Source organism: Ochotona princeps, chromosome 13 (assembly GCF_030435755.1).
Source record: "Ochotona princeps isolate mOchPri1 chromosome 13, mOchPri1.hap1, whole genome shotgun sequence".
NCBI lineage: Eukaryota > Metazoa > Chordata > Mammalia > Lagomorpha > Ochotonidae > Ochotona > Ochotona princeps.
In genome coordinates, this window is record NC_080844.1 from 64,924,188 (window position 1) to 64,941,860 (window position 17,673).

The 17,673-nt window shown below is 51.6% G+C and overlaps 1 protein-coding gene across 2 annotated transcripts in view; it reads left to right on the top strand.

Annotated features, from left to right (window-relative positions):
* EDRF1 (erythroid differentiation regulatory factor 1) overlaps positions 1-15,933 on the top strand; it is a 38,199-nt gene extending 22,266 nt beyond the window's left edge. Inside the window, exons 18-25 of one of the 2 annotated variants that reach the window (XM_058671408.1) lie at positions 1,846-2,064; positions 4,342-4,565; positions 5,219-5,377; positions 5,536-5,685; positions 6,780-6,933; positions 8,786-8,913; positions 10,087-10,238; positions 15,776-15,933. In XM_058671408.1, coding sequence (XP_058527391.1) covers positions 1,846-2,064; positions 4,342-4,565; positions 5,219-5,377; positions 5,536-5,685; positions 6,780-6,933; positions 8,786-8,913; positions 10,087-10,238; positions 15,776-15,932 — 1,343 coding nt within the window. In that variant the 3' untranslated portion in view covers position 15,933. Of the gene's footprint in view, positions 1-1,845; positions 2,065-4,341; positions 4,566-5,218; positions 5,378-5,535; positions 5,686-6,779; positions 6,934-8,785; positions 8,914-10,086; positions 10,239-15,772 lie in introns of both variants that reach the window. The other variant, XM_004580184.2, reaches the window with a different exon arrangement.
* The last annotated feature ends 1,740 nt before the right edge of the window (positions 15,934-17,673 follow it).

The following is a 17,673-nucleotide window of genomic DNA, read 5'->3' on the forward strand; positions in this document are numbered from 1 at the left end:
CTCTTCCTTAACTTTTTCTAGATAACATTTTAGTCAGTTACCCGAACCATGGGTTTATCTCACTGTTTGAAACCGAACAAAGGCAGTTTGGTCCAGCGTGTCACTCCGTGCCCAGGCAGTGAGGGCAGTGAAGGAGACGACGCTCCTGTGGGATTTGAGGACTTGCTGTATTTCCTTCCACTGTCGAGGCACTAGGTGTCCGCCTCCTGAGAACCGTGGCTGGTCCTTGGCTGGAGGAGCGAGGAGGCAGGAGGGGGACCATGTTGCTTTAGTCGTGCCCTGCTCCTCTTGGTTAAATGATTGCTTGAAAACAACTTTATATCTTATTGATGCATCCGAAAGCCAGAGCTAGAAACTGGTCACTGCCCGGATGGCCACAGCGCTGGGCTGTGCGAGGCCAAAGCCAGGGTCCGCCAGGTCTCCCCCAGGGTGACAGGGCCTAACCACTGCGCCATGCTCTGCGCTTCCCAGGCCGCTAGCAGGGAGTGAGGTAAGAGAATCTGAGACTTGAACTGGCACCCGTACGGGATGGCAGCATGGCCCACATCAGCTTTAGCTGTTGTGAATACACCGGCCATTTTTTAACCTTTCCTTCTTTCTTTTTTTAAAGATTTATTTTTATTGGAAAGGTAGATTTCTAGAGAGAAGGAGAGACAAAGATTTTGCATCTGCTGGTTCACTCCCCCAAGTGGCTTCTTTGCATCTAGGCCATTACTCAGAGCCTTAACCTTTTTTTATCATACTAATTTCAATTAAAATATTTTGTGAGGGCCCGGCACAATGGCCTAGCGGCTAATGTCCTCACCTTGCACACACCGGGATCCCATATGGTCGCAGGTTCTAATCCCAGCAGCTCCGCTTCCCATCCAGCTCCCTGCTTGTGGCCTGGGAAAGCAGTCGAGGACGGCCCAAAGCCTAGGACCCTGCACCCACTTGGGAGACCGGAAGAGGCTCCTGGCTGCTGGCTTCGGATTGGCTCAGCTCCAGCTGATGCAGCTGCTTGGGGAATTGATCAATGGACAGAAGATCTTCCTGTCTGTCTTTCCTCCTCTCTGTATATCTGACTTTCCAATAAAAATAAAATAATCTTTAAAATATCTTATGAATGCTGATATATGAGTGAAATTCTCTGTGTTTGAATGTTACCAGTGAAGAGTCGGATCCCCCTCCCTGGCTGTGCATCAGCTCCCTGCGGTCTCCACTAGGTGGCAGCTTCGAGGCTTGGAGGCCTTGGCAGCTTCTTCAGTGACTTCAACTGAAGCTTGGCACTTTTATTTCCAGAATTTTTTACATTCACTTTGGGGCAGATGTTTAACCACCAGTTGGGACACCTGCACTCCCTAGTCTAGCTTCTGTTTATGTCAGCAGGTTATGGTCAAGGGCCCTGCCGCCCCATGGGAGGGGGACCTGATTGAGTGTAGCTCCTGAGCTTGGCCTGGGTCAGCTGAAAAGTCTGTAGCAATAAACAAGTGTACTTGGGCAAATCTGTGTCCTGGGATGGTTTCATATTCATAGAAAGGAAAATACTGTCTTTAATCAAATGTTCACACCCCAAACAAGGCCGTTTGGCAAGTAGGGATTGTGGTGGCCTCTGTGTGTTTGCAATGCCTGGTCTTTTCGGTTGCCTGACTTCTGAGTGCCAGTGTCACGTGACCTGTGCTCGCTGACTTCTGAGCGCCAGTGTCACGTGACCTGTGCGCACTGACTTCTGAGTGCCAGTGTCACGTGACCTGTGCGCACTGACTTCTGAGTGCCAGTGTCACGTGACGTGTGCTCGCTGACTTCTGAGCACCAGTGTCACGTGACCTGTGCTCATGCTGCTTGCTTGCTTTTTTTCTCTGACAGGATTTGCATGGGCAACTGATTTGTCCACAGACTTGGAAAGTCAGCTTTCGGTTAGTTGTAAATGTTACGAAGCTGCTAATGAAATTTTGCAGTTTAGTGACTTAAAAAGCCAAAATCCAGAACACTACGTACAAGTATTGAAGAGAATGGGAAACATCAGAAATGAAATAGGGGTGTTCTACATGAACCAGGCTGCTGCGTTACAGAGCGAAAGACTGGGTGAGTATGCTGTTGTATTCTTCCCTTTTCTAATCTGTTTGATTAGAAAATTATGTTGATTTTGTACAGGTTAAACAAGGAACAGGTGACCCTTTTGGGGCAGGGTGGGCCTTAGAACTCACTATTAAATTCTCAAGAAATAAAATTAGAGGAAAAATCAGTTCTTTTTCCCTTGGGATCCATCACATCAGTGTCTCCCCTTCCCACGTTGGCCCTTCACCGGGTCAGTCAAGCAGATGGGACCACCAGCCACTGCAGGGTTGGCTGGAGAAGAGAGAGGATGAGGCGTGGTCCCACTGCGCGGGGAAGCCAGGGCTCTGGGACACTGAGGAGTCCCCATGTGACACAGCAGGCGAGTTGGGAGGGCTTTTCTCTGCGTGTTCCTGGTGTTTTTCCCTCTTAGAGCCTCAGTCATGTAGGACTCTGACAGCGTCACCTGAGCTTAGTCACTGGCTGCCCTTGAGGCGCAGAGCATTGCGCCATGTCTTGTGTTGCCGGCATCCCATGAGTGCGAGTGTGGTCCCGCTGCTCCATCCAGTCCAGCTCCCTGCTAATGTACCTGGGAAATAAGTGGATGGTGGTCCTGTCTTTGCACCTGCAGGGGAGCCCCAGCGGGAGCTCCTGGCTCCTGGCTGTGGCCTGGTCCAACCCAGGCAGTTGGATTATTTAGGAAGTCAACCAGTGCAGGAAGATGTCTCTCTGCCACTGTACCTTTTTTTTTTTTTAAATATACTTGTAATTTTTATAATTTTTGGTTTTGGTGGTGTTTACACAGTTAGGGATGCATGCCCATGTGGACCACCAGTTAGGTTGGGGAGGATCGAGGAATGGAGGAAAGTGGATGAGACAAGTTTCCAGTGTCCTTTTGTTCATGTATCTGGTGAAATGGGAAGAGGGGTGCGCTCAGCAGCCCAACCACATCACTGCCCTGGGATGGGGACAGCCACCTGGTGTCCCGGGGTCCCCATGGGTGTGAGATGCTGTTGATTTTGTTGCTCCAAGGCTGAGCAGGTCCTTCTAAGGTCCACTGGCTGACCCAGTCCACCTTAGAGTCAGTTTGCCCAGCTACTCGCTGTGCAAGCTTGGCTGGGAAAGCTGTCCAGTTTGCTCTGCCCTCCATGGTACTAAACGTCCTGTGCAGGCCTCAGTGAGCTGGTTGTCATGTCCCCCAAGTTCCTCTGCACGGTCAGCAGCAACCAAGGAGACGCAGTTCAGCATATGCACTCCACAGTCAGATGACAGGTCCTGTCATAGATGGAGTTTTGAGGCCAGTGGTCCAAGCCCGTGTCTGCCCTCCTTATCTTCAAAAAAAAAAGGCAGCTGTGTTGGCATACTGGTATAAGTAACTGAGATTTGGCATTACCCAGACCCAGAATGCCCATCAGTTATTAGCCGATTTTCTTTTTTTCTTTTTCTTATACATTTTATTTTATTTTATTGGATTACATTGCATTATGTGACACGGTTTTATAGGCACTGCGATTACCCCCTCCCCATGGTGGGTTCCTCCACCTTGTTGCATTACCACAGTTCAAATTCAGTTGAGATTCTTTCATTGCAAGCATCTACCAGGCAAAAAGTAAGGCATCTTATTGTCCAGATAAGTTCATCAGTTTCTTGGGAAGACCGTCTCTGGTCTGAAGGTAGAGCCGGCAGAGTGGTTTTGATAGTTCCACAGAACTGTATTGCTGCCACTCTCACCACTCCAGGCACGATGCGGTCGTTGGAGAATCCACTGATTGATATGGCCCATCATATAGTCTCCAGTTGCCCAGTCTTTTCATTGCCAACATATAGCTGAGGTGGTTGATTGACTTGTTCTGTCCTGTCATTTGATGTTTAGTGTTCAGAGACTGAAAGCTCGATTGGGGGATCCCAGTAGAAACTGTGTGAGGTGTTCCCAGACCAGATTCTTGTATGTGCTAGCAAGCACAGGGCCCTATTAGCCGATTTTCTTCCAGCGGTGTAACACTTGCGTAGATAAAAGCAACCGAGACAGTTGCCCACATCTGGTGTCATTCTGCCTTTTTTTTTTTAAACAAATAAACAGTTAAAAATAAAAGAAAGTGGGATTTCATTAGCTCCTTAAGGTCCCATTCTAAACCAGCCACCCGCTAGGTGCAGGGGTTGAGCCTGGACAGCCCTTGGAGGGCCTGTGCTGCTCTCTGTACCCGCAGGTCGGCCGGGGTGGCGCCGCCGTCCCGCTGCGTCCCCTGGAGTGGTGGCGGGCCCACGGATGGCTGCTTACGTCATTGTTTCCTTTCTTTCTTTGTGAAGTGAGCAAATCTGTGTCTGCTGCCGAGCAACAGTTGTGGAAAAAAAGCTTTTCTTGTTTTGAAAAGGGAATTCACAACTTTGAGTCAATCCACGATGCCACCAACGCTGCCCTCCTGTTATGCAACACAGGAAGACTCATGCGCATCTGTGCCCAGGCGCACTGCGGCGCCGGGGGCGAGTGCCAGCGCGAGTTCTCGCCGGAAGAAGGCTTGTATTACAACAAGGTAACGTGCTGGTGCCTCTTGGCCAGCCCTGCACCCGGCTCTAGGAAACTGGAATTGATTCAGTCATGGTGATCGGCTTGAGCGATTGCTAAGGCATCCAGAAATGGGCCGGCGAATGGAAGGAGGGGCTGGTGGAGAGGCCGGAAGGAGTGGTTAGGAAGATGTTTCAGTAAACTGTATGTCGGACCCGGGTCGGTGTGAAGCACATGAAGGCTGATGAGTGGAAAGCGCACCTGCAGGGATGAACGTGTGAGGAAGAATTCCTGAGACTCACGGTGGCTTAGCACATTACGCTTCTGCCTGTGCTGCTGGCATCCCATGTGGGCACAGTTCAGCTCTACTCATGTACCTAGGAAAGCAGCGGAAGATGGTCTGGGTGCTTTTGGACCCTTGCACCCATGGGGTGGGGCAGACAGGGAAGGAGGAGGGGGAGGGAAAACCTCCTATACCTACAGAGAAAAATGCACCTGTATGCATTGTTGGCATGGCTCAGAGGACGTTAGCCAGGGCTGGGCTTGCCCAGGCTCCGATGGGAGCGTGCAGCGGCTGCCAGGCTGTCGTGGCGCTGTAATGCTCCCGTCGGTCACCTGCCTCGCAGCACTGTCCTTCAGTGGGCGCACCCACAGTCACTCACCCTCGGTGCTCTCTCGCAGGCTGTGGATTACTACCTGAAGGCGCTGAGGTCGCTGGGCACGCGGGACACTCACCCCGCCGTCTGGGACTCGGTCAACTGGGAGCTGTCCACCACCTACTTCACCATGGCGACTCTGCAGCAGGATTACGCTCCTTTGTCGAGAAAAGCCCAGGAGCAGGTAATAGACCGGCTCACTCCAGAACAGGGCCTCGCTTCACACTCCCTTAGCAAACACTGAACAGCCGTCACCGTGTGCGCTTGAGCAGTATTTAAATATTCAGAGAATTCTTAGAGTCATTTATTTATTTTATTTCTCCCCCTGGGAAAAAAATAAAGATTGAGAAGGAAGTCAGCGAGGCTATGATGAAGTCGCTGAAGCACTGTGACCTGGACTCGCTGTCGGCGCGGCAGCCGCTCTGCCAGTACCGAGCGGCCACCATCCACCACCGGCTGGCCTCCATGTACCACAGCTGTCTGCGGAACCAGGTACGGCCGCCCACCGCGGCCCAGGGGCTGGGGCTGCTGCCATCTGCACGTGTGTCCCGGGCTGCCCTTCACACGAGCAGGCTGATGGGTTCTTTCTGCTGTCACCTACGTATGTTAATGCTCAGCTTGCAAGTTAGCATTGCTTGAATGGGTTGTTTGGACCTCTTACAATGAAAGCTGCACATAAAAACAGAAGACACATCCCCCACCAAACGGAGCAACTAGGGAACCCCGTGTTCCTTCCTGGACGCCCATCCATGTGAACTGCGGTCCTGAATTTTCCAGGGGCTGAGCGTTTGTGTGTGTGTGTGTTACCAATAAAATAACGTGGAAGTTGTGTCTGCGTTTGTGCTTTGTGGCTTGGACTATCTTGTTCGTGCTGGTGTGCTTACCACCTGCCACATGACACAGTTTTTGGATTCATCCATGTTGGCACACAAAGCTATTTTCTGGGCTCAGTGGTGTTTGTTAAGTGAATATATCATGTTTGTTTAATTATTTTGTGATTACCAAGATTCTGGGCAATTCCAAAATTGACCTTGTTAGAAGTAATCCAGCGTCTACGTTACAGCTGAGTCCTGGGGTCAGGGCTGGAGGGCTTGGCGTCGGAGAGCTTTGTTAGCCTCTGCTGGGAGTCGTCAGCTGTCCCTCAGTGCTGTGTTTGTTCTTGGCCCCTTTCTTGGTTGGTGCCAGAGGGGCTTCATTTACTTGTCAGTTGCCCGTTTGCCGAGTGTGGTGGCCTGTGACATCCAGCTTCCTCTGGAGAGAATTTATCCCCTCGTGCCAGAGGTCTCCCCTCCAGAATTCAAGTTTGCCCAGATGGCCTGATCCCCGCTGGCAAAGGGAAACCTTAGAGAGCCATTGCAGCTCAGTGGGAAAAAGCTTCTGGCCGGTGACGCGGGGACAATTGGATATGCGTGTGCGGAGGGTGGAGTTGGACTCCTGCCCCATGCAGTGGCCAAAGAATTCACTGAGAGCTGATCTAAGACCTAAACGTAAGAGCTGAGGCAGAGACGCGCGTGCCCGCTCCTGTGCTGCGACCCTCTGGGTGTCTCGGGGCTGCTGGGGAGTCGCTCACTGTGTTTTGGCTCCAGGTTGGCGATGAGCACCTGCGGAAGCAGCACCGCGTGCTGGCGGAGCTTCATTACGGCAAGGCTGTCAAGCTCTTCCAGCTTCTCAGAGACGCTCCCTGCGAGCTGCTTAGAGTGCAGTTGGAAAGAGTCGCATTTGCAGAATTCCAGATGACCAGTAAGTCTGCTTTTTATCCCTCGGGCTTAGTGTTGGACTGTCTTAGTGAGGCAGACCTGAGGTACTCTGGGATGTAAGTAGGACTGGCTTTTTGTTGTTTCCAGTTAAACCATAGTTAATTTCCTTGGATGGGACCAGAATTTCTGCACATTTTAGATTTTTTATAGTTTTACTTTACTTGAAAGCCACGTTTACAGAGAGAAGGAGACAGAGAAAGATATCTTCCATTTTCTGGTTCACTCGGCCAGTACTGGCCAATCTGAAGCTGGGAGTCAGGAGCTTTCTCTGGGTCTCTCCCATGGGTGTAGGGATCCAGGGCCTCAGACCATCTTCTACTGCTTTCTCAGGCCACCGGCAGAGAGCTGGATCGGAGGTGGAGAGCTAAGACTTAAACCAGTGCCCATGTGGGATGCTGGTGCCAGAGCCTGAGGACCAAAGCGCTTTTAAAAGTTAGAGAAATGTACTGGATGATGAGTCACCAGAAGTGCTGGATTGTGTGTGTGTCCCCTTATTTGGAAACAACTTTGGGGTCCAGTACCATGGCATAGTAAGCTAAGCTTCCTGCTATGGTGCCAGCATCCCACATGGGCACCCATTCAAGTCCTGGTTACTCCCCGCCCCCGTCTGCCTCCTGCTTGTTGCCGTGGATAATCGCCAAACAGTGTCTGGGGGCCAGCCAAGAGCTGTCTTTGTCTCATTGCAGTTTGGAATTTTTCTACTGTATTTGTGCTCCTTAGAGAAGCCGTCATTGCAAAGAAATGAAATGCTAGGAATAAAAATATTGATTATTAGCATCTTGGAAAAATAATGTGACTGTTCAAGGGGTTTAGCTGCGGGGGCTGAGGGCCTTGTAAGCCACGCTAAAGATGCCTGCATCCTGGTACCTTCTGCGACGTTTGGTCCAGTTGTTCTCCAGTCTGTGTGTGACCGGGCCAATCTCCCCAGCGCCCGCATGGCCGCTCTAACACAAGGCACATGGACAGTCAAAGCTTGTTTTCTGGATGCCAGTCTATACTCAAGTCTTACTCAGCAATGACAGTCAAGATAACAGGTTGTTCTGAAAGTTGGGATTGTGCTGTAAAGGAGGTAGCAGTTACTGCCTGCCCACCTACAGAGGCCAAGGTTGGGGTCCCCAAGGACACCCCGAGGTTTGATGGTTCATGAGGAGGACTCTCACCCAGGCTATTCTTGCCATGGCACTTTTCACCAGGAAAGAACAGAGATGTTAGTTGGCCAGGGAAGAGGCAGGATGGGTGCCAGGGGTCCTCTTGCACTAGTCATGGACAGCACCCCTCCCCCCAGCAGTACGGGACCATGATCCTCCAGTGCGTCAAGGCTCACACGAGCTTTGGTGTCCCGAGTTTATGTGGAGACTTGGTCCCAAACGTGGCTGACTGCCCACAGGGCAGATGAAGTCTTGCTGTTCTCATGAGACTCGCCACGAGAAGATCTCAGAGATGACCCGTGTGCCCCAGAGCCAGACCTGTGGGCAGAGCACACAGCTGGCCGCAGCCGTGGAGGCCCGAGGAGGTCAGGGGCACGGGGCTTTGCAGCAGTGGCAGCTGTGGGTGAGGAATGCCAGGAAAGCGTGGTCATCTGTCCTGTGCACAGCTGGGAGAAGTGATTGTCGGCTATGGTGGGTGGGCTGCAGGCTGCAGACTCCACTCCAGCCCCTCTAACCCGGAGCTGCAGACTCGGGCTCCATCCAGACAGCTTGTCTTTTCTCCCTCCATCGCGCCGTCTAGACTGTGCGTGTACCTCAGGACAGTCGTCAGCAGACTGGACTTGAGGAGGACTCGGTGCCCTCGTGAACGCCCTCTGAGAAATGATGCTTCTGTGTCTGATGTGTTAGGTCAGAATAGCAATGTTGGAAAGTTGAAAACGCTGTCTGGAGCTCTGGACACGATGGTGAGGACGGAACCCGCGCTGCAGCTGCTGCGGGAGGAGCTGCGGGAGGAGCTGCGGGAGGAGCTGGAGCAGGTGAGGCGGCGCCCTGGCCTGTGCTCCGCGTGGCTTGGGCTGTGTGCGGATGGGGTGTGCGGATGGACACGCTTGTGTATGTACTCCACGTAGAAACGTTAATAGTGACTTGTTAATTTGCATAGTGAAGTTATTAAACGCCTTTCATTGTTGTTAAGATTTATTTATTTTTGGGCCCGGCGGCGTGGCCTAGTGGCTAAAGTCCTCGCCTTGAACGCCCCTGGATCCATATGGGCGCCAGTTCTAGTCCCGGCAGCTCCACTTCCCATCCAGCTCCCTGCTTGTGGCCTGGGAAAGCAGTTGAGGACGGCCCAATGCATTGGGACCCTGCAGCCGCATGGGAATCCCTGAGGAGGTTCCTGGTTCCTGGCTTCGGATCGGCGCACACCGGCCCGTTGCGGTTCACTTGGGGAGTGAAACATCGGACGGAAGATCTTCCTCTCTGTCTCTCCTCCTCTCTGTATATCTGACTTTGTAATAAAGTAAATAAATCTTAAAAAAAATAAATAAATAAAAATAAAAACAGGAAGAATCCATCTTTCTGGGTCTTCCTACTCCTTTAAAAAAAAAAGATTTATTTATTTTTATTGGTAAGGCAGGTATACAGAGAAAAGGAGATACAGAGAGAGACAGAGATCTTTTGTCCACTGGTTCACTTCCCAAATGGTCACAGAATGACTGGAGCTGACCCGATCTGAAGCCAGGACCTTCCTCCAGGTCCCCTACGCTGTGCAGGGTCCCAAGGCTTTACGCCATGCTCAACTGCTTTCCCAGGCCACAGAGAGCTGGATGGGAAGTAAGCAGCCGGGACTCAAACCGGTGAAAGGCCAGGACTTTAGCCAGTAGCCTTCTGCACCAGGCCCAGAACGTAGGTTGCTTTTTTTTTTTTGCAAGATGGAAGAGGTCCAGGCCCTTTGATCATTTTCACTGAACTTGGTAGCAGCAGGGTGCATGGTGAGTGGGCTTCGGCAGGCTCCGAGTCAGGACATTGTCCTTCGGGAGGCACCGTGTTGCTTTGTTTTGAATATAAATGGCTGTTAGGTGTGAGCATTCTTGCCATGTGCTGGTCAATCCAAGTGGTCTTACATGAGCTGTCTGTGAGAAGTTGGCCGTGGGCGGGACTGTGTGCTGCACTAGACCGTGGTTCCATGACTCGGCACCTGCCGTCTGCAGCCCAGGCCCGAGGAGACGGCGCCCGCTGCCGAGGCGGCCCCTGCGCTCCGGCGGGAGGAGGTGACGAAGCTCCTCAGTATATTCGAGTCTCGGTTGTCGTTCCTTCTGCTTCAGTCCATCAAGCTGCTGTCTTCAACGAAAAAGAAAACAAGGTAAATTTAGTAATTATCTGTGGATCTTATTTTAGAAAGGGTTATGTATTTAAAAGGCAGAATATCAGGTATCTTCATCTGTTGGTTCACTTCCCAAGGGAATACAACGACCAGGGCTTGGCCAGGCAGAAGCCAGGGAGCCACCCTCATGTCCCAGGTGGGTGGCGGGGCCCAGGCACTTGGACCAGCAGCAGGGGTTCGGGCTGGCACTCGGCCTTGGGGTGCCGACATCCCATGCAGTTGCGCCTCATCCATTGTAGCACACAATGTAGGCCCCGGATGGAAATTTCTTTCCTAGCATCATACCTTGAAAACACGCCAGGATCTGTACCGACAAGTAAAGATGGGCTGTAGTCTCTCCGTAAGGGCACGATTAAGGATTTAAAGTGTGAGGCTTGACGTGGTGGGACTCGTGTCCATGGAGCTTGCTGCATTACTGGGGCTCCAGATACTCCGGACACGCAGTGCTGCCTGAGGGGAGTGCCCTACTGCTTGAAGAGGTGAGTGAGCCTGGGCTGAAGGTCCTACAAGTTTCCAGGAGCACTCTGAACCTTGTCTTTATTTTTGAAAGGGAGAAACATAAACACACACAAAGAGCTCGCATTTGCTGGTTCATTCCTGACGTCTACAGTGTTAGAGCGGAGCCAGGCTGAAGCCAGGTCGCAGGAGCTCGGTGTGTCTCCCATGTGGGTGACATGTGACAGGCAGTTACAGAGAGTGGCTTTAACAGCCACGGTGCTCCAGGCTGAAGCCAAAGCCCGTAGCTCCATCCAGGTCTGCCATGGGGGCGCAGAGGCCCAGGGACGTGCTGAGTACATCAGCAAGAAGCTGGACTGAGCGGAGAGGACAGAGTTCCGATGCGGTGTGATACCTGTGCCGGCGCCCTGGGCAGCAGCTGAGCCCCGCTGCCCAAGCCCGGTGCCAGTCCCGGTTTTCTGAGTTTTCTTTGACTGTATGGTGAACTCAGGCCTGTCACTGTCATCTTTCAGTAGACCGTGGGGGGTTTCTGCCTCTGATGCTCCCCTGAATAGCGGGGTACAGTGCCTCACCCTGCGGCAGATGGGCAGTGCCCACACGGAATGAGGAGCACTGGAGCACAGGGGACTCTGCTTCTTGGCCTGCTGTTCCCTGTCCACGTCCTTCTCTGTGGCAGCCCTGCACACCCAGCAGCTGGACAGCCCTGGTCCGGGCTCACGGCCTGGCCCAGCACAGACCAGGGGTTTCTGACGGCACCTGCTGAGTGAGTGGAGGAACAGCACTGGCTGCCACCCCCACAGGGCTGAGGTGGGCCCTTGCTGAGCCCGAGGCCGCCCCCACAGGGCTGAGCCTGGCCCTTGCTGAGCCCAAGCAGCGATTTGCACTCTGGAAACAGCAGAGCACACCGTGTGGAGCCGGGCCAGGGCAGGAGTGCAGGCAGCATCCCCTCCTGGCGGGGACTCGGAGACTGCCCATGAGGTCCCTCACGTGTGTGAATAACCTGCAGTGTGTGCTCAGCTGAGAGGCTCTGGGACCTGTCGCCCCTCAGTGTGAGCCTTTCCCACACGGGGAGCCTTGGTGTGGTTGGAGCTGAGAGATGGCTCACCACTTACCCTCTCGGGAGCATTGGACAGGGCCAGCACTGTGGCATAGTAGGCTAAACCCCGCTACTCTGCATTTCTTAAAAACAAACAAGAAAAAGACCAGGCACATTGACAAATACCAACCACCTGTGCTGGTACCAGAACAACCCAGCAACACCGCACTAGGCCTGGCACTCACCTTTGGCTCTCCTGCTCCTGAAGGAGATATATTCGGAAGGCAGTTCGAGGGATCTGCAGGCTGAGTTCCCTAACGGCCGCACAGCTGGTGCTGAGTCAGGAGCTTCATCCAGGCCTCCCACGCCGGTCCAAGGGCCAAGGACTTGGGCCATCTTCCCCTACTTTTCTCAGGTTGGATTGGAGGTGCAGCAGCTGGGACTTGAACTGATGCACTTATGGGATGTTGGCATTATAGACAGCAGTACAGTCGGCTGCACCACAGCCCCATCCCTTAGCAGTCATCTTCTATGAAGTAATTTTTGGTTTGGGTTTTTTTCCCCCCTTAAGATTTATTTATATTTGGGCCTGGTGCGGTAGCCTAGTGGCTAAAGTCCTCACCTTGTACTTAATGAGATCCCATATGGGCGCATTGTATCCTGGCTGCTCTACTTACCTTCCAGCTCCCTGCCCGCATGTGGGAGACCAGGAAGAAGCTCCTGGTTCAGCTCAGCTCAGCTCTAGCCATTGCGGCTAGATTTGCTTAGAATTGCACAGGAAGTCACTGAAAACATCGTAAATGTACGATCAGTGTGAAGCATTTTTAAGACTTGTTTATTCCAGTGCAGTAGCCTAATGGCTAAAGTACTCACCTTAATGTAAAAAAAAAGTATTTGTTTACAAGGCAGAGTTAACAGATAAATGTTTTAAGTTTTGTTTGTTTGTTTGAAAGGTTTTTGAAAAGAAAGAGATACTGAAAGATCTTCCATCCACTGGTTCCTTTCCCACGTGGCCTCAATGGCTGGAGCTGAGCCAGCCCGGACCTTCCCCCAGCTCTCCCATGGCTCCTGGCTTCAGATCGGCTCAGCTCCAGCCATGGGGAGTGAACCATCGGATGGAAGATCTTCCTCTCCTCTCCGTATATCCACCTTTCCAATAAAAATAAATCTTAAAAAACAAAAACAAAACTGCCGGAGTCCAGCTCCAGCCGAGAGTTCGGAGCTCGGGAAGGGTGCGTGGAGTCGGCGATAAAGAAAGACACAGACACTGACACTTGATGCGTTCTCACCACAGCCCAAGAAAAAGCTGTCCTTTTTATTTACTCAAAACCTCACAAGCTTCTGCACAAGCAACTAATTGTTCTATTTTTTTACTTCATGACTAAGGGGGCATGTACAGACATTCGGTCATTCCGTCTGCACTTCAGGGCTAAGCAGGTGTCCCCAGAGATAATTCTTCAAAACATTGTATTCATATTCTTCAAAGCAAGCCATTATTCATTCTGTAACAGTAGCCATGGAGCAGCAGCCAGGACTCCAAGGCCAAGGCACATGCGATTACCTGCTAATCAGTAGTACATTCCTACCACATTTCTATTTCTACATCTTGCCCATTATTCGATGGGAAAATAGTTTACAAGGGAAAAAATATAATTCTAAAAACAAAAATTACAAATATTAAATCCCTCTACAACTATAGACCCTGCAACCCCATAAATAAAACAATAATCAAAAGCCCTTTTCTTTAATAAAAGCATCCTTAATTCCTCTAGCTAAAAATTATAGAAGCAGCTAAAACAGCTACATTTTCTATGCTCCAAAAAATTGCAAAAACAGGCTAGCCTATAAAATAACAATAACTATACTTATTGTCACAGCAATTTCAGCTCTCACTCCCATCACTTGCATTCCCGTGGGTCCACTGGGTGCTACCTGACTGGCCAGGCCCTGGAAAGGAGGCAGATCCGCCTCACCTGTGACCTTCTGTCTTCCTGCTGCCTCCTTGCCTTGAACCAGTCATTATTTTAGAGCAGGGCACTCGTGCAGTGCTCCCAACACAAAACCATAGATGAAGTGGCCTAGTAGTTTTTCCTGTTTCTGTGAAAGGCTGGGATAGTTTCCAGGGGGAAAGACCCTGCGCAGGGAGCGGTACGTGCTCGGGGGAGAGCTGTCTCAGGGTCATGGTTAACCTTCGGACTCAAGGCCAGGACCATGGCGTAGCACGTTAAGCCACTGCCTGCAACATGGACATCCCGGATGCAGAGTCATGGGAGGAGTCGCACTGCTCTGCTTCTGACCCAGCGTCCTGTGAGCGTGCCCCTGCCGCCCACGTGGGAAAGAGGGAAGGAGTTCTTAGTTCCTGCTTTCAACCCAGCCCAGCTCACACTGTTGCCACCATTTGGAGAGTGCGTTAACAGATGACGCAAAGATCTCTGTGTGTCTCTCCACCTCTGTGTCTCTCTGCCCTTCCAATAAGTAAACTTTAGAAAAAGAAGTCAGAGTCTGTCACCTGCCCCCTGTGGGCGGCAAGGTGTGCCCGACCTGGGGCACACAGCTGCAGAAGCAGCTGCCAGCTTTTGATCCGCACAAGTGGTGGCAGTACAACATGAGGAACACAGCATTTGCTGATTTGCCGGAGTCAGTCATTTGAGTCATTGACTAGCGGTTCATCTCACAGTGTCCGTTCTGATGCTTACAGTCCTGAGTGACCTGAGTGGTTTTATGTTAGTGGAGGGTTTTCTGATATCTGGCTTATTAAGCACATTACCCGGAATTCTGTTGAGGAAAAGATCAGTGTTTTTGTGCATGGTTCCTGAAGGCCCATTTAAGTAATTTATGTTGGTTTTCTAAATATCTGTTTAGTATGACACTTTAATAACGCTGTGTTGATGGGTTTCCAAATCAGCAATCCTGGGTATTCGTGTCTCACTGATGGACAAGTGAGAACCTCGGTGCCTTCACTGGAGAGAATACCTTTGCCTAAGGTGAAATTATTTCACTGCAAATTGATGTGTGTTGGGGGTGAAAGCGACTCAGAGGGAGTTGGAAGGAAGTGCAGTAAGCCCTGCCCCTACACAGGCCTGCACCTCGGGTCCAGAAAGCTTCAGGAAGGCACTTGTGTCTGGACAGACGGCTTGGCTTGGCGTTCTTTCCTAAACAGTACAGTGCAGCAAGGATTGACACTCATTTACCTGGTCCTGAGTTCTGCCGTAATCTAGAGATGGATTAGGGACCCAGAGGGATGTGCACCTGCCATGCCATCCAACGTCGGAGCTGAGCACGCTGGGATTGGGCCTGTGGGCTTCTGGAACCACCCCTTGGTGGACCCTGAGGGTGACTTACGTGGGTTTGCTTTTTTCTGACTGCTGTTTCCTTCCTCATTGTAGTGAAAAAAAAAAAAAAATAGAATAAATGGGGCTAGATTAAAGGATAATTTTTTTTTTTTTGCATTTTTTAGATTTTTCACTTTTTTTTTCTTGAAGTGTTGATTGCAAAGGTAAATTGTAGACCCTGTGTCTGCCCATCTGAACTGGGAGGAAGCCTAGCTGGTTCCGGCTGTAGAGCCGTGTCGAGCTGTGGGCTCAGGTGTCTGCCGTGAGCCCGCGGGCGTGGCTTCTTGCCAAGAGCAGCGGGAAAGCGAAGGCGCCTCCAGCTGGGACTGCCAGGATGAGTTCCCTTTGGTCCCAGGTGCTGCAAATCCGTGCGTGCTATTTCCAAGAGCTCCGTGAAGAGCGCTCCCGGCCCTGTGTCCCAGCCCACTGTCCTCTGTTCTGTGGTTCTCGACGGTACCACCCTGACAGTGCAAGCTGCTTGGAGGCACCGAGCAGCGGCTGGCATGTGGTGGCACTCGGGGTCACCAGAGGGGTGAACCGAGGCCCGCCGGCAGTAGCCAGAGGAAGGAGGATGTTGAGGGCATGTGCCGGGGTGCCTGCTTCTCTGCAGAGTGGCAGCTGCTGAGGGGTCTTGGGAGTGCCCGTGGATGTCACTGCGGCCTTCATCTGTCCTATCTTCCTGACCCTAGCAGTAACACCGAAGAAGACGGAGCCCTGAAAACCAACAAGCAGATCTATTCCCAGCTTTTGAGAGCGACCGCCAACAAAAGCGCGACGCTTCTGGAGAGAGTCGACGTTGTCGTCCACCTGCTGGAGCAGCTCGCTCAGGGTCGCAGTGCCGGGCAGTGACTCGAGCCGGGCCCGTCCACTGCGTGCTGTCGGTGCCTTCTGACCGAGGCTGCTCCGGCCACTGGTGCTGTGTCTCATTAAACGGAGGGAAGTGTCACTTCACCCGGGTCAGCCTGGAGACGGTCGTCCCTTCTCACACAGCTGGGCTTGAGCTCTCTGGCTTTCCTGGAAGTGCTAAGTCAGAACCAAGCAGGAAGCGCCCCGCGTCGATGTCCTTGAGACTGTCTGGCGTCTCCATAGTCAAACAGCTGCTGTCCAAGTGTGTTAAGCTTCATACATTTAAGACAGGATTATTTTGGATAAAATGCTACTTCAGTCAAGAGGACTTTTATCCGGTTGATTCTACAGGGTCACAGAGTTGAAGTAGCTGTCCGGGGTAGCCGTGTGCCCTGTGGGCCACCCTGCGCTGGGTCCTCGCAGCTGCCCGGGCAGCTCCCAGCAGGGCCACCCGGCCCTTGACTTTGTAAGACAGTTGATCCGGAATAGGTACTATCTTTTTCTTCATCTTACACTGAAACTGTGAATAAGGTAAGAAAACTATTTTGAATAAATAAGCTATTTATTTAAGATGTCTTGGTATTTTTCCATTTTGCATTCTTCATATTATGATTTGAACTCAGTTGAATTAATAAATTACAAAGATCAGAACATTTAAATTTGTGCCATCCACAAATTTCTTGCTAGAATGCTCTGCTCGTCACTTCGGGCCAGTCGCGTGTGCCTGCAGCGGGCCAGGCTGCCTTTGTCTTTCCTGATCGCTGAGTTTCCAGAAGGGGGAGTGCAGTAGATGGGTCGGTCTCTCGGGTGTTGGGGTGACACTCTGGCATGGGGGACCTCGGCACGAGTACAGGCAGACCTCCTGTGCCAGCCACCCTCTGTGCAGGACATGAACTGGACCAGGAAGTAGCTAGCCAGAACTGGTTTTAAGCTGGATTTGAGACTTTGAGAGGTTTCCACCAACAGTGAGCTGACCTCCCACTGAGCTTAGCCAAGTTTCCTGGCCATTTGTCCTCCTGTTTACTGGGCATTTACCTTGCATTGCCCTTGGGACGGTTTGATACACTTGAAAAATTAATCATGGAAGTGTTTAGAGTTCTATAACTACAGGCTGTAACCCGGAATTGGCAGTGTCCAGTTTCAGGGCCAGTACGTCAGCCTTCAGGTAGAGCTTGGCGAGGCCATGCTGCCCTCCAGAGATGCTTCTCCTCCCAGCCCCTCCTTAGCCCAACAGCCCTTCAGTCGAGAAGAAAATTTGTTTTTATGCCAAAAAGTTTGCATTTGGTAACTGATTTTTATGCTGAACACTGTAGCCCTCACCGGTGAAGTGCCACAAGGGCACGTGAAGTTCTTTGAAGCAAGAAAACACAGCCTTGTGGTATCTTCCCTTGTCAGAGCAGTAACCGCACGGTTCCTTCAGGAGAAGAAAATGCCTTTTAAAAAGGAACTTACTGCGTCTAAGGCCTCAGCAAGCTGAGCTGCAGTGATTTCTCTAGAAGCAATGGACCAGTGGCCTGGTCGTTGAGCTTGCTGAAGTTTTGTCAGTTAAGTTGATGGGCCACATCTTGTCTTAACCCGTGACTTCAAGGTTTTCGTTTGGGTGGAGTGTAAAAAGCCGTATTACAGGCAATGAGCCCGGGGTGCAGGAGCAATCCAGCTTGCACTCTGCCCTATTAATTCTGTCTTCCAAATAAATAAGTCCTTAAAATTAAAAAAGGAGGCGGGGCGCGGGGCTGCCTTGAGC